Below are 22,976 nucleotides of genomic sequence, written 5' to 3' on the forward strand. Positions count from 1 at the left end.
CACTGCACATATCGGTAATAAGTAAGATCTGTTCAAAATAAAGAATATTTAGATTATTTCACGAATTTTTGCACATAATCAAGCGGTTTGCGCATGTTTACTTTCTGAACTCCAACTGAGTTTGTTTACACATTTTTTGACACAGCGGCGTTTCGCTCGCTTTTACGCACGCACACATTCAAAGACAGCACAGCGCATGCGCTGCAACGAGCAAAACGGCTAGTTCGCCCGAGCGAGATTGCCCCCCCACGAGTTTCACCCATTTTCGCACGATTTCTACATACCCCTCACCTACAAACTGACCCGAATTGTTTGCCGGGAAGTTTTACGCCTACTATTTCTGTCAAGCAAGCACCAAACGATCATTTCAAATTACTATTGGATATTCTCCTAAAAAAAATTTCTTGGGGATTTAATAATTGAATATTCAAGTTATTTGCTACAAATTGATTCGAAATGTTTATACTTTTCATAAATGAAAAAAATTCATGGCAAATTTCGTCATTTTTTTTAATTTCCAATTTTCAAACGTCACCCCGGTTGTCCGCCTTCGTGACCATGCGCCCGCCCACAGTGCACATTTGTCATCTGCACCGTTTTTCTCTGCACTTGTATTTTGCTTTTATTGATAAAAGTTACGGAAACCGTGATTACGGGAAAGAATCCGTCTCGTTATCGGTGGACGATTGCTGGTGCCGCCCCCACCCACGACTCGATAAAGCTTTCCCGCAAAACAGTGCACAGCGCCCAGTGAAGTACACGTTATGCGGTACAATCATCGAATTCCGTGGCACAGCTGGTGATCGTCTACTGTTGGTGGCAGTGTGTGGCTGGTTGTGCATCCGGGGACAATTTCCCATCCACAATTATTATTCTTTGCTCCACCCCCCCACAATTCACGATCCAGAAGTGAAGCTTTGCCTGTCCCTTGTTTCCCGTCCGTTTCCCGCACACACACACACACGCGGATACAGCAGGAAGACGCGCGACCGTCACACGGAATGTCTCTCGATGCCAGTGTACTCCCATCGGAACTGCTGACGACGGCTGCCCCGTTGGTCGGTCTGTCCGGGCTGGACGTGCAGCGCAATGCCGTACACAAAACGATCTGGGATGCGTTCAACAACGCCAAAAAGCCGGACACCGAATCGATCCAGTATAAGCTGCTGCCCCCGAACTACGAATTTCCCGTCTCGAAACCGAAACACCAATCGTATGAATGGTACACACCGAAGGGCATACTGAAGCGCAACTGGATGCTGAAGCATCTGCACGTCCTGCCAGCGGTGGTGGTACTGTTTCAGGACCTAGAATGGAACGACCCCAAGTGGACGGAAAAGCAGCTACAGTGTGCCGCCACGATACAGGTGCTAAAGAACTCGTTGCAGGGCCGTAACACGCGTATCGCGATCGCGCTGCTGCAACGTGGCCACTATCTACAGCAGGGCGAGGACATGCTCGCCTCGGAACGGGCCGCCCAGCTAACGAGCAACTGTGACATCAACGCGAAGATGCTGTTCGTGCTGCCGCACAACGACCATCTGATGGGGCACATCTTCCGGCTGCAGTCCGCCTTTCTCGAGCTGGCCCAAGCCTACTACACGCAGATGATGAAACAGATCCGGCTGCACCGGGACCAGCTAACCGATGCGCACACGGTACTCAAGATACGGCACCAGTTTAAGCTCGGCTTCATCTCCGAGCTCAAGCTCGACCAATCGAACGCACTGCGCCACTACCGGCAAACGTACACCTTTCTGGACGATGTGCGAATCGTGGACACGAACTGTCTCGAGCTGAAAACCATTGCCGGCTTTGTCAATTACAAGATGTGCAAGCTGTTCTTCCGCCTCAACGCACCGAAAGATTCGATTTCGCAGTTCAAAAACCACATCCACAAGTACCGGCCACGGTCCGGCTTTAAGGAGCTGCTGTTCGAGCATTACGCCTGGCTCAGCGTACAGTACAGTGCGTTTGCGGAGCTGTTTTGCGACGCGGTCAAGAATGGACTGGCCCCGCTGCAGACGCAACATCCGGGCATCTACTTCCACAAGGCGGCCGAATACATTGGGATGCGCAAGGAAGCGTTCCTCCAGTGTACCGCCCTCGGCACGACGGGTGCAGCCGAACTGGGCTCGATAAGCAATTCGGCACTGTACAGTGACTTTTTCGGCATTCGCGGTAGCGTCAAGACGGGCGAACCGGTGTCCGAGCAGCAAATTATCTGTCTGGTGCAGGAAAATGAGAAAGCCTACAACCATTCGGGCGAAATCATCGGTTTGCTGGGGAAGGCGATGGCACAGTTTAAGGTGTACCGGTGTTTACGGTTTCGCAAGAAGCTGGCGATCGATATGGCCGAAGAGTATCTGAAGAGCGGGGACCATTCGAAGGCGCTCACCCTCTACTCGCTCATGCTGACCGACTATCGGGTGGACAAGTGGTACACAATCTTTACCCAGGTGCTGCTGAAAACGCTGCATTCGGCGTACCTATCCGCGTCGGTGCCGGATTTTGTGGCCTGCAGTATCGAATCACTGTCACCGCACATTTCCATCGAAAAGCAGGAACGCATACTGATACTGGAGAACCTCTGGAAAGTGTTCCACGTAAGTAGGGAGCGAAAGAGAAGCAAAATGTTTTCAAAAATCCAAAACTACTTACCCCACCTTTCCTTCTAGCGCGTATCGCCCGTTTCGAGCAGCTTGATCGCACCGGAACTTTCCAACAGCTGGCAAACGGCGCTCGCCACCTTTAACACCCCCATCAAGCTGGATCTGGATCGCCTCAACGATCTGGTCGAGTGTCGTCTAACGTTCGAGAAGCGACAGATCAAGAACGACGAAAAGCTTCAGCTGCTACTGTACATCCGTTCATTGACGGAAGTTCCGCTCAAGTTGAAAAACTTCTCCATCCTGCTGACCGACCTCAAGTCAAGCAGTGTGCGCATCAATGCTTCCCAGTACGCGGAATATAGCGGCCCCACGGACGACCACCATACCGCCGAATCGACCTCGAAACCGATCGAAGAGTTCATACTCGAGCCGGAAAAATGCTACCGCATACTGTTTGTCGGTGATCGGTGCCTGTTCGCGGAGAGCGTCGACGTGCACATCTTTCGGCTCGAGCTGCAGATGGGGTCGGAGAAAACGCACGCGGTGCTATCGGTGCGCGAGAAGCTCAACGCGAGCAAAGCCTTCAAATCGTACAATCCGCACAGGGACTGTATGGAAAGTATTGGCGTTATAAGCTCCTGCTACATCATTCCAACGTGAGTGGTTCGATTTTGATTAATCGAGAGAGAGATTAATTTGCTTATTAACTATGATTTCTTTACCACACACAAAAAACAGCTTCCATCTGGGTTCACAGACCAAACCAACCAACCAGCCGATGCTGACGAACGAATTCCACCAGGTGACGACGAAAATTTTCAACCAATCCGATCTCTGCCTGCAAAACGTCGGTGTGAGCATCAGTGTGCCACAGTCGCTACGTAACAATGGTAACTAGACGGGAAGACGCTCCGAACATGCCAAGCTCCCGTGCCTACTCTGATGGTTATTCTCTCTCTCTCTCTCTTCAGTCTTTCTCACAACCGATCTTAATCATCCGCTGCAGAAAATCCACTCACACGTGCAGATCGATATCGGCGAACTGCAGATGCAATCGTCAACGACCGTTTCGTACTACCTTTCCAGCCTGGTGGCGGGCAATATAGAGCTAAGGCAGAGGATGTACTATCAGATGGAAAATTTACACCAAAGCAAAGTGGACGCGTTAGGTGAAACCGGAACCACTAATGGTGCTGCCGATTCACCCTCCACGCCAAACAGCGAAAAAGAGGACCTGGCAAAGCTGCTGGCAAACGAGAAAAGCTTGCAGAAGTACGTTAACAATCACAACGTGAAGATAGAGCTGGTGCCCGGCGATGAGCAGATGGTGCGCAAGATTAAGGAAGATACGGTGGTGGTACCGTGCGTGGAGGAGATCAAACTTACCGGCCGGTTTTACACGCTGAGCCGGGAAGCGTTGGCGCAGGCGTACCGGAATGAGGACTTTTTGCTGCGCGTCAACGTGGAGATTAAATCGCCCGATCCGATCGATATACTCGAAACGCAGTTTATAAGTGTGAGTGGTGGTTGTTAGAATGCTTTCTTCTTCAATTTTAAAAAGCTCGATATTACATTCGTTTCTGCTTCACCTTTTTTCTTTCTTGCAGGATCATAATATAGTGGAAAAACCGTATCAAGGCGGTAAACCGATCGCGGGCAGTGGTTTAAGGCCGGCCAGCCGGTTCGAGGAGCTGAAGCTGCTTAGTGCAAGCAACTGTACCCGGGATTGGGTATCGCGCGGTGACTTCCTGTCGAAGGACACGCAGCTCGTGTTCAGCCGATCACGGTCGCCGGACGGAGCGACGGCCTTACCAGCGAACCGACCGGCCGAGGAGCAGTACAACAAGAACCTGCTCTCGAAACTGCCGACCAATGCAACGATAATCGGTAGCACTAGTGCGCAACTAACCAACCAGATGAACCTTTCACTAACCCATCATCCCTCACATGCTGCCTTGGCCGATACGACCACCGCCACGGACGGTGACGGTGTGTCACAAACGGCAGCGAAGGGAGGAACCACCACCACCAGCATGACCACATCCACCGGGAGTGTGGAAGATTTCAAGGTGAAACCACTGCCACTGAACGATCCGGCGGCTGCCCTGCTGTCCAACGCATCCAAATCGGGCCTGCTGGTGGGTGATGATCCGATCGGCAAGAGCGTAACGAAAACCATCTTCAACCGTGCGCTCGATTGTGTGCAGCTGACGAACAACGATCGGAACGGGTTTATCAACGCTCAGTACAATCGACCCGAGCCGGGAACGAACGCTTCCTCTAGCACGGTGGGCGGACCGGGCGGTGCCGGATGGCCCGTGTTTGGGGTGTATTGCGTACGGTGGTGCCGCTCACGTACACCAAACATCGTGAATGAATCGAAATTCATCATCAACGGCATCGGTAAGGAATGTTACACGTGGCGGGGCGAAGATCGTTACTAAAAGGATGGGCGGGGGGGTTGTTCTTCCTTTCTTGCAGAAGTAATCGATCCACCGCTCAATCTGTACTGCTACATCGAACAGCGCATGTACGTACGGTTGCCGATGACGTTGCGCGTTACGCTGCGGAATCCGACGCGACGAATACTGCATCTGCAAGCAATACTGAACAGCTCCGATAGCTTCATGTTTGCCGGCCACCGACAGGTACGTGCGGGATGACGGGGATGACGCCGAACATTCAAGCCTAATCACCGCCCTGTTTTGCAGCTGAACGTATCGATCTTTGCGTACTCCACGTACGATCTGCTGTTCAATCTGTGCCCGCTCAAAGCCGGCTGGCAGCCGTTACCCGAACTACAGCTAGAGTATCAAAACTTTCAACCCACTGCGCCGTCGCCACCCAACCCGGCAGCAGCGGGTGTACCCGGGACCCAGCCAGCGGTGGTGAAATTGGAGGTGGCCACAGCGACCGGTGAGGCGGATGTGATAGTAGCGGACGGTGTCGAAAGCCAGCGCAAGGCGGAGCTGGCCTCGCTTGTGCAACGGTGGATGCCGAAAATGGTGTTTGTTCATGTAAGTCAAAGCGTGCGCGTCCCGCTATCCACTCTTCAATCCTTCCTATCGTCCACCCACTTATCCCCATCGCCCCGATGCGTGCGATTGCTTGCCTCATAGGCGGCTATTTCTGAAGAACCGCACATACAGGATCGAAGGGTGTGCTCTCCGATCCTTTCGTAGGCAAGTCAGGGGTTGCTCAGCACAGCGTCTTAAGTCCTTCATTGTACTCGCTGTTCCCAAAAGGATGACTGTCGTATGCTGTTAAGTTCTATCTTCCTGTGTCCTGGTGTCTCAAGACTTCCTTTGAGACTCTGGTAAAGGACCTTGACTGTTTGGCTCGATGACAAACTGTCTTTTGAGCCAAAATATCAACTCACTCCTCGAGCGGGCCAACAAATGATTGGGCCTCATCTCCGATCACCGTTCCGCTGTGCTTGGAGCCGTTGTGTTGATGCTGGGGTTGTCCGTATTTTGGACTACGCCAGCGGAGAGGGAGAGTGTACAGCGGAAGTTACATAGAATCGTCATTAGGCAGCGTCCACCTGGTTGCCATTCCCATGTATGTGCCATCCTTCCGTTTGCGCGTTCACCCTCCACTTCCCATCCCATTGCGAAGCTCGCGGTTCTCGCACAATGATCCTTGGATGTCCTTTGCTTCATTCCATTCCCTTGTATTGTCCACCTTATCCTTATGTGTTTCGTCTGCTCATAAAAGTCTCCCCTCCCTTCCTGTTTCAGCCTCCAACGAGGACACTGTGATCAACAACAATATATTAAGCAGCGGCGGCACAGGAGCAACCTCTTGCAACGGGCCCCCGTCGGATAACTAACTTCAACCTTATCCGTAGCCCACCTTCCCATCCGTTCCGTGTGTGTGTGGGATGGCGCAGGGAAACGCATACCGTTCGGTTTTGCGTTAAAATAGTAGCGGCAATTCAATTTATTTAATTTGCGCACGTGGTGTAAGAAAGTGAAACGGAAATCGGAAACAAAAGCAAGCGGAAAAAGGGGCATTATTAGGGAGGATTTTACAGAGCGAAAGGCAAGAGGAAATGTTAGCTGGATTAGAGCGTGTGAAAGATTTATAGTTGATTGGTGTAGCTAAAACTGAAAAGAATGGATACAACAGAAAGTTACTGGTTCTAGTGATCGTTTATGGGAAGGGAAAAAACGTTAATAAGCTAACGCTTCAACACTCACACACACGTAGACAGGAACGCGAAAGGAAGGCGCTCTAGTGGCAATATTTAAATTCCGTTTCCTTTTTCGCGGACTGTATTGGTAGGAAAGGCGCCACAACGCCTCCAGTTCATTTTCTTCCACTAGTACACACACACACACACACCCGGGAAACCGGAATAAAGGTGAATTTGATAATTGATGCGCGTGAGTAAGATTTACGGTGCGATTTTATAGGAAATGTTTTAAATTTGCATAGTACGGATCAGCCGCGGTAAATACGGTGGAAAGATCTCGCGCACGCCATATTGGATCGCAAGCAGTTTGCGCAACGCGTCTCAGCTTACGCCCCAGCAGGTTCGGATCTGCTTCGAACTGTTGCGCTAGCACGATTATGTTGCGATCGGTAAAATCGAGCGAAGCGACGGGACGATGCTGAATGCCGACGTTACGATACCGGCCCCGGAACTTTGTCTGTGTGCCACAGTCCGACGTGCTGCGGGCGCACGGTCTTGGTGGCACAAACCGTGGATTGGCATTCACGGTTGGTGTTGGGACTGTACGGCGCAACTTTAAGCGAAGGTCAAGAATATCATCCGGCCGTTGGGAGAGCTTTACGCTGGGTACTGGTGAGGCACGGTTTTGACTCACATTCAGCCAGCAGCCATCGTCTTCTAGCTGATTTGCGGGATCAGCTAGTTGCGCAGCTTTCTCCGGGACGCTCTGTTCCTTCTGTACCGTCAAATCTAAGCAACCGTTACCATGGGTTACCATGGGAATATCGCCCAACATTTGAGGCATTTCTTCGTGCAGCTCAACTACGGGAATGATTGGAGTAGCCATCCGGTCTGCCATTGCCGAAGGGTCAGACCGAAATGGACTGCTGCCAGCTTTTTGCACCATTTCGGCCAACCGTGCTATCTCTTCACTAAAGTTAGGTAATAAAAATGGTTCACTAACCATCGGTTGCAGTGGACAGACTGATGGCCGTTCGTTCTCCTCGATCCCGCTCGCTATCTGCTCACCGTTTGCACCAGGCAAAGCGGGTGACGATTGCAACGATCCGGCATCATCATGCACCATCATAACGGGCGAACTTTCCATCGCCGCACATTCCTTTTCGTATTCCGCCTGAAATCCATCCAACAGTTTTTGCAACTGTTCTTCCACCTGTGCCTCGGTCGTTTCATTGAACAGGTACCGGGCCAGTGCAGCCTCCTGCTGGGCAAACAAACTGACCGACGGTACCGGTTGGATTCCATCACCAACGTTCGGCGGCTCGTGCTGCTGGGAAGCAATCTTAATGTACTCCTTTTCCAGTGCTTCCTCGTTGTTAGTAGATGGTGCCGGTTGCTTGGTCTTAGTGGGCGATGGTTTGTTTAGTGGATTTTTCCACACCTGTCGGATACATTGGGACACGGTACGGTTGTCTCGAGGCGCACGTTTCGGTGGTTTCTTTCTATACTTTCTAGGCGATAAATCGCGATAGTTTGGTCGCACTTGACGGATTTTCGAACGAAGCGTTGGTGCCTGGGACGATTCGATGACTTCGTCCAGCTCATCTGTTTTTGGGAAGAAGTGTTGGGGATGAGGTTTTACTGCAGGACTGTTCTGATGTAAAAGACGATTTGTTATACCTTCTTTGTTATTCTCCATTCAGTACCTCGGATGCTAATGGAAAGGGTTCTGATTGGTGGTATTTCACTATGAAAGAGGCTTTTCCACAGCCAAGACTACGCTCATGCTGCCGGCCTGCGGTCGTTACTATTGTGTGTAGTATTTTTGCTTTGACACTTTCAATCGACACTTTTTCCCATGCAGCAAATCGTGTGAAGTTACAAACATTCTACAAACTTTTTTACAAGTATGAAACGTGTGTGAAACTTGATAATAAAGATTTTTATAACTAAAATTATTTTCAACGAGTTTTCACGCATATTCCCTCGGAAAAAGGAAAATAGATTAACGGCTTTTTTGTATTTTTGAAAACAATGCACCATGCAGCAAAACCAACTGACATTTGTAAGGGAGGCTGTCAAACGGCTGTCAAACGGCCAATGTTTACAACCAAATCCGATTGAAAACATACGAAATCTCGAAAGTGAGTCACCCTCGCAGCCTTGTCGTCGTAAAATTGCGTTAATTAAGCTATTAGTTCTTATTTCCGTGTGAATTCAGCCCTGTCCTTTACCCTGCGGTTGTTTGTACTGTTGTTGTAAGTCGAGTCTCCAAAAGAACATACAAAACTGGGAAACGAAATGTCCGCATCAGCTATGGAGAGTATCCTTTTTCGAAGAGAGTTTGTGGTTTGTTGCTCACGCGCTAGAGATCATACAACCGAATAAACCGACCGCATAGGAATTTCCTTAACACAATCCCTCCCCCCCAATCCCGCAGAACACATGTTTAATCTTAAATTTGCAGTCAAAGAGCTCGAACGGAACGCGAAAAGGTGCGAGAAGGAAGAGAAGGCCGAAATACTGAAAACAAAGAAAGCGATCCAGAAGGGTAACACAGAGGTGGCACGGATCCATGCCGAGAACGCGATCCGACAGAAGAGTCAATCGCTGAACTACCTGCGGATGAGTGCACGGGTCGATGCGGTGGCCAGCCGGGTGCAGACCGCACTAACGACACGCAACGTTACCAACTCGATGGCGGGCGTCGTGAAGGCAATGGATGCGGCCATGAAGGGCATGAATCTGGAAAAGATATCCGGACTGATGGATAAGTTCGAGTCACAGTTTGAGGATCTGGATGTGCAAAGCTCGTACATGGAAAACACGATGTCGCAGACGACGACGACGGCCGTACCGCAGAACGATGTGGAATCGCTAATGCAGAGAGTTGCCGATGAAGCTGGGTACGTTGAATCACTTCAGCCAAGTTCACATATCTGCTTGGTCATTACCACCCTTACACTGGTTTGTTTTTTTCTTCTTTTAGCCTTGAACTCAACATGGAACTACCGTCGGGACCTTCGTCGGTTGCGATCGGTGCCTCAACGCAAGCGTCCACCGAGCAGGATGAGCTAACGGCACGCTTAGCCCGTTTGCGACAGGCCGAATAAAACGGATAGCCGACTGTTGTGGCAACCGGCACACTGCATTGCGATACTTGCTCTATGTACATTTGTTTTTTTTTTTTCTCCCACATCCAATGCGTTGAAATCGTTCCATCCAATGTGTAAACCACAACAGTAAACGGAAAACAAAATTATAACTTCTTATTTTGCTATATCAACTACTGTACACGCTTTGAGTAATTCTCATAATTATTCGTTAAAATAAAGAAAAAATCAATGTTACGACCCACGACGATAAAGCATGATGATTGGGTGGTCCTGAAGATTATGGTGCCTGGTAAACGCAACGCAACTCCAAAGAAACTTCTTCTATCCATGAAACCCCTGTCTAAAAAGGCTTGACACGGACTGTGTTGTCTGGTGTCATTCTCATGACATGTTCAGTCCTTCTCAGACTGGTGAGTTGAATACTCTACAGAATAGTGAGATCTTAGTGGAGCTCATACAGCACGCCTTTATAGAGCGTATCCTCATTCGTCATAAACGGGACCCAAACTGCCTCCACTCCAGTAGTCTTGCACGTACTTCAAGATACATCTGGTTGACGTTGTAGACTATAGTTTGGTTTAATCCTCTTATTGCTGGCCTCGTCAATCTCCAAATCCTGATTCTGTCATCAGTTTGTGTGTTTTTTCTCCAAAGAGTCTACCTCCAAGTCCCGGGTGACCCTCTCTAACGCTAAGCTGAAGAAAGACGGACAAGCCTATACTCCTGTGGCAGATGGTAGCAAGAAGCATACATGTAAATGTTGGTAATTGTGAATCTTACAAGCGTGGCAAGCTTGACCAGAATTTGAAAAGATCTCAGCTACGTCGTTTTGAAGTAATTGTAAAGAAATGGTGAGAGTGCAGCTGATGCTCTTCCATCTTCTCCAAGGTTGGTCGCATGGAAGATCTTGAAGTATCAAAGAGCTGCACTCTACCCTATCTCCCTTCTTGTATAGGGGATATATGATGTCAGGATCGAAACCTCAGGGTTCTTGATCGGGCATATAGCTTTTGAGGTTTCGTTATTCCTACCAAACCAACTCTATGTGATAAAATCGTTTACCGGAAACCTGATGGGTCCCCCATCAAATTCCACGCCTCATTAAATGATGGATAAGCATCCAACACTCCCGCTGGATGAATCGGCCAATCGTTCCTTCGAGGGACGGCTTAATGCAACAGAAGTAAATAATTATTTGCATCTATCACAAACATCCTCAACACGTGCAGTTAGCTGCATGGTTGTCCTCAGCAAACTTCTTCCTGCGCTAGGTGTGTGCACGTACCCGCATATAGTAAAGCTTCCATTTAATCGATCAATATTGACCCTTTTATACGGCGCTCAACGTTCTAACGATCCCGACCGTTGCGATTACCCTTTTACGGGCACGTGACAAAGCTGACCACAAGCCTTACCACCTTAATGTTCTTCTATCTACGTAACAAGCAAAACCCCCGACTAAATCATCGCTAATGTCATCGGATTGCTCTTCAACGCGTCTGCTTTCGGCCGAGCACACATTGACGTCAAATCTGTTAAAAATCGAAGCAGGCAACGCCACCCGTAACCAATGGTAACTCCGACGATCGAAGATGATGGTGTACACATCGTGAAAAATGTGTCAGTTGAAACATCGAGACAAATAAAAAAGAAGCTCCCATCGCACTTATCCAAAACACTTCTCCACAACGATTCTTATGGAGGAGCAGGAAGTGTGGATCTCCAAAAGCCTTCTCCAACCGAAGACAAAAAAATCCCCGGGTTTTTTGCACGTGACGTCAATATCGTCGGGACAGAAAAACAGAACAAGTGGCAAGTAATCGAACACTTGAAGTCGCAAAACTTAAACTTCCGTTCCGTTTTTTCCGTGCCCCCTTCGAACGTGCGCGTGAAGGTTAAAAGTAATTGGCCGCAGAGTCGGTTGATCGTCGCATGATCACTTCAAACCGCATGGTAATTGAACTATGAAATGAAGTGAATCTTTATTTAGCCCTTTTTTTCTTCTAGTCTAGCGGCGTTATTCAACTACAGGGATGCTTTTTTGTTTGGTCCCTCATTGGATCGTGGTGGACCTGATCACCATGATCATGTGCTGCTGCGATCGGCGCTTTCTTTCGCTATTATTCAAACCCCGCCGTTCAAAGTTCAATTTTAATAGGTTTATTTTGATACAAAATGAACAGATTGTGTGTGTGTGTGTTTGTTTCCTCCTTGAAATATTGGGTTCCTTGTTCTTAACCCACAACCTTACCATCATTTCCTTCATTTGGATGAACGGAAAAACAGAACGGGTTTGTTGGCTGAAAGATGATCGATTTTGTTGGTTAAATTTGCTCCTCCATTTTGTTTTTCTTTTGTATCGAATTTTTGTTCTGTTTTCTGTTCGTTCTGTGTAAACAAGTGTTCCTTTCTCTTTATCTATCTCATTCACAAAATTTTCTTTTACTTCCGCCATCTTCTTTCCAGGAAATGGTAAGCTAGTACACTCAGAAACAACTAACAAACCAACACAAGGTGACCTTCAGAAGCTGATGAGGGGGAAAAAATCCTTTTTTTTTTTGGTTGTTTGTATATCGATTGTTTCTATCTTATCGTTCCGTTATTGCATTTGTATATTATAACGAGGTTTGCTAGAACAATAACCAAAACCAAAAACAAACACACTTTTTATGTTAGCTTTTTTACTTCATTTATGTTCTCCATCTTTATCTCTCATCATTGCTTGCCTTGTTTCTGTTTTGTTTTGTTTTGTGTGTTGCTTATATAGTTTTTCTTTACTTACTTTTTTTTTACACAACATTACTATTTGCTATTTTTGTTCTGTTTCTGTTTTGCTCTTTGTTTCTCTTCTTTGTTAGGTTTCTTTGTAAGCTTTCTTCGTCTTTCCACTTTTGTTAACATTTGTGTTTTTGGTTGTTGTTTGTTGTTGTTTACCGCCACTTTAAATTTTGTTACTGTTCCTTTCTTGTTTGTTTCTGTTTAGTTTTGTTACTTTTGTTTTGTTAGTTCAACCTTCTGCTTGTTTTATCCCCTTTTCTCATCATTTTCTCTCTTTTTTCTTAATTTCTTCTTCTGTTTTCTAATTTTACAACACGCTTCAGTGGAATGTAGTAGAAGCGAATTTATTTTTCTTTCTGCAAATAGCACACAATTTCGCCAAATGGCACAAGTGGCACATTTCCATTTTTCCACCATAGGTGCCACCATAAAGCAAATGAGAAAGGAAGGATGAGGATGAGCATTGAGCTGGGATGTGACCCATACCACGACCAAAACTCCACGAGGAAATGTGCTTAATTTGATATCTTTACACCTAAAGTGGATGCGATTCATTTGCGCGAACGAATCTCGTCAATCTAGCCAAGCAAACCAATTACGGCAGAACACGTGAACGAAACCAACCAAAAGCTACGAGAGCAAACGAGATAAACCCTTTTTTGTGTGTATCGAACTGCTAAATGCACCGTCGATCAATGTGCGGCCAGCTATACATACATATATAGATCTATTTATATGAGGGAGAGTAGTGCGGGGTACCCTCCCAAAGGGCTTGTGGCAAATTTGAAGCAATATTTACACACACACGAGTACTACAATTTCGATGCACACAAACACACGACGCACACCGGGTTCCTTCCCACTCCTTCGAAGATTCGATCAGCTTAACACGTGTTGGGCAAAGAATGTAACGAAGCGACATTGCAATTCATACTGCAAAAGTAATTATTTACATCACCCCTCCCTTCCACAACAACCCCATTCCCTCTCTCTCTCTCTCGTCTTGGCCTCATGCCTGCCATTTCTGGCTTACTGGACGTAATGATACCACACGTAGCTGGATGAGTCGGGCACGGTCCCGATAGGATTTGAACCTCGGTCCTGCCGCCGTGTGAAGATCACCCCCAGTAACACATGGATGGAAGCCATCGGAAAGGGGTGGGGGGGGGGAGAAAGCTTTTTCCCCCGGGAACTGCTTTCTATACGATCAGATCGATCAGACGGACAGCGCAACACAGTGCTTGGGGGGTTGTGCGCAACTGTGTTGCATTGCATTGAGCAGAGTTTGTGTTTTGTGATAAAGGAATAAGCGTTCTCTAGGCTGATTGCTTTACATTTTTCCATGTTTTTGTTTTTTTTTTTTGGTTTTTCTTCTCCATATAACCTTCCACCCGGGGGAAATCCTTTAGAAGAATCGTTTCCTCTTCCATTCGTTTGTAATCGCTTTTCCTTCAACGAGAATGCACACAATTGGGGGTTGGGTATTGGTTTTCTTTTCTTTTGTTTTCTTCTCTTATGCTTTCGGTTTTGTGGTTTTATTCTTTTTCTTCCATGTTTTTTATAAATAAGTCGAAAACAGTCTTTGCGCAGATGTTTCTTATGTTTCTCTGTTGTTCGTTTTGCTGTTTTGCTGCTTGTTTCTTCCGTTTTCTTCTAACTTCTTCTTGTTTTGCTGTTCTCGAAATCTTTTTCTCTTCTTTTTTGCCGCATCGTACCCTAGTTTCTACTGATCGCGGGAGTAACAGAAATTAGTCACCAGGCGACGTTCAGTTTCCTACTCGTTCGGGTTCCTTTCTAGTGTCTAGCGTGCCTAAATTAGAGTGTTGGCTCTTAAGACTTAACGACACACGCACGTCGCGCTCTTTGCTGTTCATACGTTTTGTTCGATCACTTTTCGGCTACATTGCGCTCCTTCCTCTCATACATTCTTCCCCTTTTTAAGTTTCCTATCCTTTGTCCAACCAAAATTACAGCGCCAAACTTCCTGCCTCTCAGCTATTCCAAGCGAACACCATTATCGTCTACATACAAAGCTAACCCGCCGGAGCAGAGAAATGATACAACAGGTGGGAAAAAAGGAAGAGGAAGAAAGAACAAACAAACAAACAAACAAAAAAAACTCCATATATTTATATGTATACAACATATATATATATATATATAAACAAAATAATAGACAAATTAAAGTGTAGAGTTAGCTACCATTAGATGTACACCTAAACGCTAAACGCAATCATACATCCCGATTACCCCGATATAGTTTTCCACAAACTTCCTCTACACCCCCCCCCCCTCCCCCCGCCTGTTGTGTCTCTCCCCAACAACCTAACCCCCCCCCCCTTCCTCCTTTGCATGACCCACCAACAAGGCGCGCTTTACGGCAATAAATCGCGCCCTACTGATCGATCACTATCATCATCGGTTTGTCTCGTCCTTCACAAGTAACCTTCATTTTGCCCGTAAGTTCATAAGTTCGTCCTTAAATCATCGTCAGGTTTTGTTTGTGTGTTTGTGTTTGTGTGTGTTGCTTTTGTCTCTTTTAAACTCTCTCTTCTATAACCCATAATGTTTCGTAAGGATTCTTTTTGCGGCGAGAAGTGTATTGCCTCTTAATGCCAACACCTCTCTTCTCGCTCTTCTTTTACGGCTTCTTTTTGTTTCGCTGTGTTCTTCTTCCTAATTTAAACTGCCTCCAAATATTGTTTGCTCTGTGTGTTCCATTGTCCATCCTTCCCAGGAATGCTAAAGTTTTGTGTGAATGATCTTCCTTCAAGTAGTAGTCGGTAGTCGTTCATCTATCTCTCCCCACCCCAATCTAGCCTGCTGTGTTGTCCTGTGTACATCAAACGAGATGATGATTTTAACGGGTAAGACGTTGAAGGGGCCATACTAGGGGATGGGGAAACTTATCAACAGGGTAGGCGCAGCAGTGTAGCGCAGGGAAGCGCAGCAGTAACAATAGTTGGTAGTAGCTTTGCAACCACCAACGACACCTTTTTGTATGTTTTGTTTTGTTTTTTTTTCCCCCAGCTGGATTTCTACGACCGCGGTGTGGTAGAAAGAGAACGCGCTCCTTGCTGTCTCCTGAGTATGGACACACACGAACGAACCTCGTGTGTCAGTGGAATTGTGCTCCAGATCGGGGTCCTTATTCTCTCATCACCACCACCACCAACACCGGGTACACGTACAAACCAGCTTGAATCGGAATGCATAGAAATTAAAGCACCACACCCCATACTGCACGCGCGCCCGCCCGCCCACTACCACCACCGCCGGTTCTCGCGATAGAGAAGGGAAGTTTGGAGACGGCTGGGTTCTCTTTCCCCCCCGGTTTGACACGCACTGCTGGCCCTCTTACTGTGCCTTAATCTTGTTGTTTGTCTGGCCTGCCAGCAGCGACTGGACGTCCGATTTGCCGGTCAGCGGGCGGCTGCTATCGATGTACTGCCCGTTGGTGGCGGTCGACGAGGCGGTCACCTGGATCGGCCGCTTGCCCTTGCGCGCGTTCGTCGAGAGGTAGGTCTTGTAGAAGAAGCGGGCAAACAGCACAAAGTAGCTAAAGTACATCGCGATCGACAGCTTGATGTTCATCTCGGAGATGTTGCACGAGTTTTTGCCGGCCGTCTGCAGGAAACCGTGGGCCCATATGTTAATCGCACAGCCGACCACCATCTGCGTAAGCTGCAGCGTCGTGATGAGCATCGCGATCGAGCGCGGTGGCTTAAAGTTGAGGGCACGGAGCGCGTAGTACGAGTACATGACCGAGTGGACGCAGTAGTTCATCACGATGAACCACCGGGCGGACGCGGTGTACTCCGTGTAGGAGAACCACGAGTACATCAGCACCGTGATGTGGTGGTACCAGTGCAGGAAGATGAGCGGTTGCTTCCGCAGCACGATGAACACCGTGTCGCCCAGTTCCGGGAGCTTCGACAGCACGAACAACCATGTCCAGAAACCACTGACACGGTCGTGTTCAATAAAGCTGCAACGAGAGGGAGAGAGAGAGAGAGCGCGCGCACACACGCAGTGTTTCAGAAGGGCAATCTTTATGGCGACAGGTGGAAACGAATGAAAAGGATATTGAACGGAGCAACGTGAAGAAAATCGGGTAATTAATTAACACACCCACGAGCTTTACTACTTCGCTCCATCGGATATCGGACTCCCACCGGGAAGTAATAGCGACCGGAGCAAATTAAGTGCGTCTCTGACGCCTGGCCTCACATGAAGCTTCAATCTACATACAAACGGCTGGCCGGCAAAGTTAACGACAGTCTACTACTAATACTGCCCCACTTCCAACAGGCGGCGACATCAATCTGTCCAAGTCCAGTAGTGGCAATAAATGTAGGAAAACAAGTGGCAACTTCACTATAGACATCGTCATCAATCCTTAACTCGCCCGGTGCAGCAGACATAGGAGTTGGCAAAAAAATGGCAGAGTTCCCCCCATGATTAATCGCAGGCAGGCACAGGGCTGGCAAAAACCTTTCCATGCCAATGGTGAAATGACGTACGGAGGACACGTAGACGATGTAGATATTTGCTTTTGGGTATTGTTTTCTTACCGGCGTGCTATATTTAGACGAGGCGCGACGCAAGGCCGGGCGGGATCCGTTCCGTATGATTCGTATTTGATTAAGCATTCATTACAGTGATGACGACAATTTTAAGACCAAGTGTCGGGGATTAAATATGACGCTTCACACATCGAGCTGGGATCAGAATATTGATTCGTTATTGAAAGTATAAGGAAAAAAGAATTCTAAGAAGTGCCTCAAGAAGTCATGGGGAAACCCTGTGTATGTACGCGAATGACGACAACAAAATCCGAGCTTCGTAATTTTTAAATTGGCACATCAAACAAATAGCAAATTGACCTAAAATCTTATCAGTAAAAGCGACGCAACTTCAATGTCATACCCTGTCGTAGGGTGTTCCAATTTTCTGCGTGCAAATATCTTGCCTCACAACACTCAGTTTTCCGGTTTTGCTCAATCCAATGCCAGCTAGTCGTCGAGACTTCCGTGTCCTATATTTCCATCGTGCTCCTCCCCCATTTCACCAAACAAGGATCCACGGCTAACGATGGTCTCTAATTTATTTATCACAGTTCATTAGGTTCCAGCAGACACCTGATAGCTCTAATGGCGGACGAATGAATGATACGATCGTAACCCCTTCTTCTCCTCGCAATCGGTAAGCAATTACATCGACCTATGGGGCTAGTAGCTAATTTTATGCCCAACTGAACCTCATACATTATACATCGATATCGGCCAGCCCCCAGCCCAGAGTCCAGCCGTATTGTGCTGAGATCATCTTACGCGGGTTGGAAGGAATAAAAAACGGGGTAATGAGATATTTTGATGCTAAATTAATACACTCCCGATTCAACAGTACGGTCGGCACCACACAGCCCGAGATTTGAGATGTCATTCGATCTTATAACAGATCGAGAGAGAGAGTGAGGGATCGGATCGGAGAAACCTTTATACACACACACACACGCATTGACGTCAGAGCAAGAACAGACCCTCCTCCCCAGATAGAGGGTGACGCATCGTTCGTAGTAAAACGTTCGCGATAGGTGCCAGACGCCTGATGCAATGATGATATTTGAGGCACAAATAATTGAAGCAGAGTGAGACTTATTTTCTCAACAAAGGTGGAAGAACAGCGTCAGGTGTTGAATTGCGTCAAAATGAAAGAACCGGACACAATTCTAAGCCATTAATCCGATCTTTCATCTCAGGGACATACATACTCCTGTGCAGACCTATACTCGGCTATTCCAAACCAGCAATGCTCAAAGCATCCTCTTATTACATTCTTCCGTTTGGACACAAACTGACAAACAAAAAACCGCAAAAAAAAAAATGATGAAAAATCAATACTGAGCTAAATTTAGTCCTTAAAAAAGCGACTTCAGCCAATTCCTGCCGAGAAGCGTCACATCGTTTAGCCACCTCCGTTGGTAACATTCTATACTCTCTACTTCGAATTTAACCAAAAAAGTACCTCCAACTTCACCGTAAAACGATATTAATGTTTGTGCTAAATGATAAATATTTGACTGCAAAATTGGTTCCGTTCCGTTCCGTGAACGGACAAACAGAGGAGAGAGAGAGAGAGACAGAGGACTGTTCTCGGCGGGAAGTGTGCGCGCTTGTTGGACGAAAGATTGATTGCGACGTCGACGACTACGACACCGAATAGTCTGTGAAGCGGCCTGAAAAGAGCTTTCAAAATTAATTTGCTGAATTATTTCGACCCAACAAGCAATTATGTGCTACCGGGCTCGGCGCAACATGGCCGCGTGTTACAAAAGATGAAACGAAGGCCTTTCTCTTTTTTTTTGCTTGAGACATAAATCTCATCGGACCTAATCTCGCTACCGACAAGTGCCCGCGGCTTGTGTGTCCTTGAAAAGGACGAAGAACTACCGTTTCAACCGTTCCTGCGGGTCTCTTTCCCACTATCGTTCTCTCCGTTGGAAGTGTGTGATGAAACCACAGCTCGCCTCTCGCTTGCTCATTATCCAGCGTTCAGCGTTGTTTACGAAGGGCCAAATGTTTCAACAGAAGAACCGCGAGGTGATCGACCAGATCAACCCGTCCGGATGACCTTCTGGTTGTTGCCGACCGTGCCGACAGCTGATCGGCACAGAAGCAGGATACAAACCTGCACAAGCGGCATGACTCCCTTGTTCACTCTGTACGGACGACGACGAGCCCTTTGCTCGGTAATGGTTTCAAACATGACAATCTTACAAAGTATGCGCCCTCCAGCTGATCGTCTTGGCAAACACTTAAGCCTGACCTGCGTTGCGCCTGTGTTCCAAACAGCTCCTCACCACTGCTGCTGCTGTGACCTAGAACACCCTAGCGCGAGATCGATATGGCAAAATAGGCTTATTGCAACAGCTTCCCCTTCGCGGGTGCTCGGTAGCAGGCTGTCCACCGGTTGTGTTGTAAAAGGTAAGGCGATGTTTGCACATCGATCAGTAATTACAAATCTCGGCTGAGTTGCCGTTTGCCCACCTTTAGCACGCGCCTCTGAAGTCACTTGCATCGACACATGTGAGTGTGCTCTGGATTCTGGAAGATTTTTGAAAAACTTTCCACACCCCGGAACGATAAATCTGGACAATGTACGAGGAATATCCCACCTCCGACGCACTAACCGGCTGTCGGAGACCTTCACCTTCGGAACGCGGTAGACGTGGAGAGCCGTTTTTCTTTTTAAACCAGTTCCTCCCTCGATCTCAGATCTCAGGGTGGCATAACGCTTGAGCAACAACGAATGCGGGCAGGAATTGCAACGATGCAATCGTCATCAAGCCGTCTACCCGTATCATGATTAATTTATAAATCAACAAACCGAGCTGTGCGCAATGAAGCCGTCGCTAACCGGAGGCTGATTGCGTGCGTATCGTGTGATAAGTAAGGGAATGTTGTTGGAGCGCACACCGGGGGTGGGGGCGACGTTTTATCGTTCAACTGACCACCCTCTCACACACTCCAACACACAAAAACTATTGAGAAAGGAAGGGAAGAGAACCGGTAAAAAATAGTGCTCCAGTGCTCAACCACACAACCTCCTCACTGGAGACTTGTTTATCTTCTACAATTTCGCGGACGCATTTTTAATGTGGTTACGGTACGGTAAAGGGTGATTCCGTTTGCAAGTTTAGAGGATGGGAATTAAAAATTTTAAGTCATTTTTATTCTTCACCAAGAGGAACAAAAACACACATCCTTCATTGACTTTACGCCAGCCGGTATTAACACTTAAAGAGCCATTAAAGTTAGTGAAATAAAAAGTCATGGCGCCTTTTCATCACACATCCCGGCGACGACACAGACAAAAACTGGACTTCCACCCTTTTTAAGTGACAGTAACGGACGTATCACTTGTCAACGGTAAGCTCACCGGGAGCAGCACCCTCTCCATTATCCATCCCAGGACCTTTAAATGGGATGGAAGAGCCCCACTCGGCACCCCCGTATGCGAGACGCGGAAATTTAATTAGTCTACGCGCCGTGGTAGGCTCGCCAGAGAGTGCACTGACCGGCCTCTGACCTAGTAACGCGAAAACGTGAAACTCGTTCGTACCTAGCCCGTGTTACGGTTAGGAGCCGCGCTAGGAGTGCATCGCCATTGTATGCAGGGTTTTATCGGGTCAACCGCTTGAATATGAATGAGCGATTTTTAATACTTTGCCAACAATTAACGAAACACGATGCGTAAAATCAATTCCGTGTGTGTGTGTCAATTAACAAATTATAATTTGTGATGCTAAATAGCCGAAAAACTTTAAACTTTGAAGTAAATGAATTAAATATTGTAGGTAGATTACTATAGTTTCGCCGTTTCCCATTAGATGGCGCTAAAAGCAGTTACTGATCGATCAAACCTGTCATACTCTTTGACAGCTGTCAACATTGTTTTATCACATGTTTTTAGAGTATTTTGTTATGTTTTTGATGTATGGAGGAGGGCTGAAAGGCTATTATTTCTCATTTTACAGACTTCTTAGCTTCAGTCCTCATGGATCTAATGTTGGGTTTTTGCGATATTTGAGGAATTTGCTGCTGGAAATGGCAAGTAGAAAAGATGTTTCTTTATCATATTGATACAGCCAACAGAAGATAGGTCCATTCCAACAGGCATGTCTCGGGGAAATTCCCAAACGTAATAAACAAGACATTTTTACGATCCAAACTCTGCAAATCTCACCTTATCTTGCATTTTTTTAAATCGGAACCTGGATTAAAGCCTCAAGTTAAAAATAAGCCACGATCCGCAAGATGAAATAGGCATACAAACAAACCGAATAAACCCGATAAAACCCTGCAAAAATAGCGGTTGTGGTTATCACGTTTAGCAGCACACAGCAATCACCTTAATGCAGGCGCTTATCTTACAGTTAAAGGTGATCACCACAAGACACGCAATTGCTTGGAGCCGATCGAACGCAGTCGCACGGGTGTCGGTTATCTAAGCCAAAATGATCAAGAGATTGATCGTGATGCGTGTCTCTTTTGGTGAAAACGCAATAAACCATTATCATATTCGACTCATCATTTGCCTCATTGGCATACACGAGGCCGGTAATGAAATGCGATGCTACTAAAAGCGCTGCTAAAAATGCTAATAAATCGCACCTTCTTCCTACCTTCTGCGGTAAGTGATAAACTGCGTACAATTTGCCCAGAGTTGCCAACAAACCTTAGCTTACAGAGAAAACTGTGAGAAATCTTTTGCTTTGTTTGTGCACACGGCAATGGGATCGTCTGTTCCAACAACACCAACGGAAAGTGAAATGTGTCATACCTTAACACACTTATGCAATGGTGATTATCACCACGATGACCATGATTCCTGGCCACTACTAGCTTTCAGTGAAAGGCGTAGAGAATTTACTGCGCTGCGCTCCATCGTAACAGATTTAAATTAATGTTTTAATCAAACCAGGACAGAGAGAAGAAAAAGACAAATCGGGAAAACAATTCATATCCTCACAATCGATCGTGTGATCACAATTATCTTTCCTTCCATGTACTTGTCGTACGCATATCAGTAAAAGCGTTCAAGTTCAAGCACTTTCGCTTTTTCGGGTTGCAGCAGACGAAAACATAAAACCAGCCGAGAAAAAAAACACGTCCTCTGTCATCTCTTATGCCGCCCGACCACCACACGAACAGGTTGCGTCGATTATTATGCTTTCGGTGGATTTTCCAGCTCACAACAAAACAAACCGGATATCGCAAGGTAAGTGAGTGAGGAGCGGACAGGGCTTGCGTGTAAAGCATCATGTTTAAACAAATTGTGATCTTCCTTTGCGGTCACTTGCTGCTGGACCTCACACGGCTATTACTTCAACCGATGCGTACTACGCCCCGGAATAAAAGATCTTCCTTCGGTCTCTACAGTGGAGTCACACATAAAGTAGAAGCAAAAAAAAACTGACCAGTATGTTTGAGCAGACACAATGCTTTTTCTTGCTGGTAGTGCTGGTTTTCGGAGGCCCAAAATCCACGACCCCCCACGAAACACAAACCGTCGTCCGGGCGGAAAAAAGAGCACACACCCCCCTCGAATGACATAACCGCTAATGAATCGAGACGCGCAGTTTAGTCGAGCGTGTGGAGGAAGATCATCATCACACGCTTGTCGGCGCGCGGGTCGCTTCGGCCTTTCGGGCCGGATTACCAAACCAAGCGGAGTGTGATGCTCCTCTACGTCTCCTCTAGAGGGGTCGGGTCTTGAACCGTATCCGCTTCAAAAAGTTCATAAGTTTAAAAATTATAAACCTCAGAT

General features: G+C 47.1%; 4 protein-coding genes across 9 annotated transcripts in view; 2 read left to right on the top strand and 2 right to left on the bottom strand.

Annotated features, from left to right (window-relative positions):
• The first annotated feature begins 571 nt into the window (after positions 1-571).
• On the top strand, positions 572-6,995 carry LOC118509820 (trafficking protein particle complex subunit 11). The gene is made up of 8 exons (XM_036050981.1): positions 572-2,606; positions 2,679-3,268; positions 3,351-3,502; positions 3,584-4,128; positions 4,220-5,015; positions 5,094-5,260; positions 5,324-5,629; positions 6,353-6,995. The coding sequence occupies exons 1-8, from the start codon at positions 1,002-1,004 to the stop codon at positions 6,371-6,373; spliced, it is 4,182 nt and encodes a 1,393-aa protein (XP_035906874.1). The 5' UTR covers positions 572-1,001; the 3' UTR covers positions 6,374-6,995.
• On the bottom strand, positions 6,980-8,781 carry LOC118509821. The gene is made up of 2 exons (XM_036050983.1): positions 8,431-8,781; positions 6,980-8,355 (listed from the first exon to the last, which is right to left on the bottom strand). Exons 1-2 carry the CDS (start codon positions 8,447-8,449, stop codon positions 7,025-7,027), a joined length of 1,350 nt encoding a protein of 449 aa, XP_035906876.1. The 5' UTR covers positions 8,450-8,781; the 3' UTR covers positions 6,980-7,024.
• An 87-nt stretch (positions 8,782-8,868) lies between these two features.
• LOC118509822 (charged multivesicular body protein 1b-2) lies at positions 8,869-10,141 on the top strand. The gene is made up of 3 exons (XM_036050984.1): positions 8,869-9,073; positions 9,191-9,656; positions 9,740-10,141. Exons 1-3 carry the CDS (start codon positions 9,052-9,054, stop codon positions 9,861-9,863), a joined length of 612 nt encoding a protein of 203 aa, XP_035906877.1. The 5' UTR covers positions 8,869-9,051; the 3' UTR covers positions 9,864-10,141.
• A 4,941-nt stretch (positions 10,142-15,082) lies between these two features.
• LOC118509824 (elongation of very long chain fatty acids protein 6) overlaps positions 15,083-22,976 on the bottom strand; it is a 32,990-nt gene continuing 25,096 nt past the window's right edge. For 3 of the 6 annotated variants that reach the window (XM_036050989.1, XM_036050993.1, XM_036050992.1), the window contains exon 4: positions 15,842-16,632. In XM_036050989.1, the coding sequence (XP_035906882.1) occupies positions 16,002-16,632 (631 nt within the window). In that variant the 3' untranslated portion in view covers positions 15,842-16,001. Of the gene's footprint in view, positions 16,633-22,976 lie in introns of all 6 variants that reach the window. The other 3 variants (XM_036050990.1, XM_036050988.1, XM_036050994.1) reach the window with 2 other exon arrangements.

The sequence above is a fragment of the Anopheles stephensi genome, chromosome 3 (genome assembly GCF_013141755.1).
Source record: "Anopheles stephensi strain Indian chromosome 3, UCI_ANSTEP_V1.0, whole genome shotgun sequence".
In the NCBI taxonomy this organism is placed as follows: Eukaryota; Metazoa; Arthropoda; class Insecta; order Diptera; family Culicidae; genus Anopheles; species Anopheles stephensi.

Coding starts and splice junctions, on each gene's coding strand:
- LOC118509820 (XM_036050981.1), top strand. CDS start 1,002: ATGTCTCTCGATGCCAGTGTACTCCCATCGGAACTGCTGACGACGGCT. Junction 3,269..3,350: donor TCCTGCTACATCATTCCAAC/GTGAGTGGTTCG, acceptor CACAAAAAACAG/CTTCCATCTGGGTTCACAGA. Junction 4,129..4,219: donor TCGAAACGCAGTTTATAAGT/GTGAGTGGTGGT, acceptor TCTTTCTTGCAG/GATCATAATATAGTGGAAAA.
- LOC118509822 (XM_036050984.1), top strand. CDS start 9,052: ATGTCCGCATCAGCTATGGAGA. Junction 9,074..9,190: donor GTCCGCATCAGCTATGGAGA/GTATCCTTTTTC, acceptor CCAATCCCGCAG/AACACATGTTTAATCTTAAA. Junction 9,657..9,739: donor AGAGTTGCCGATGAAGCTGG/GTACGTTGAATC, acceptor TTCTTCTTTTAG/CCTTGAACTCAACATGGAAC.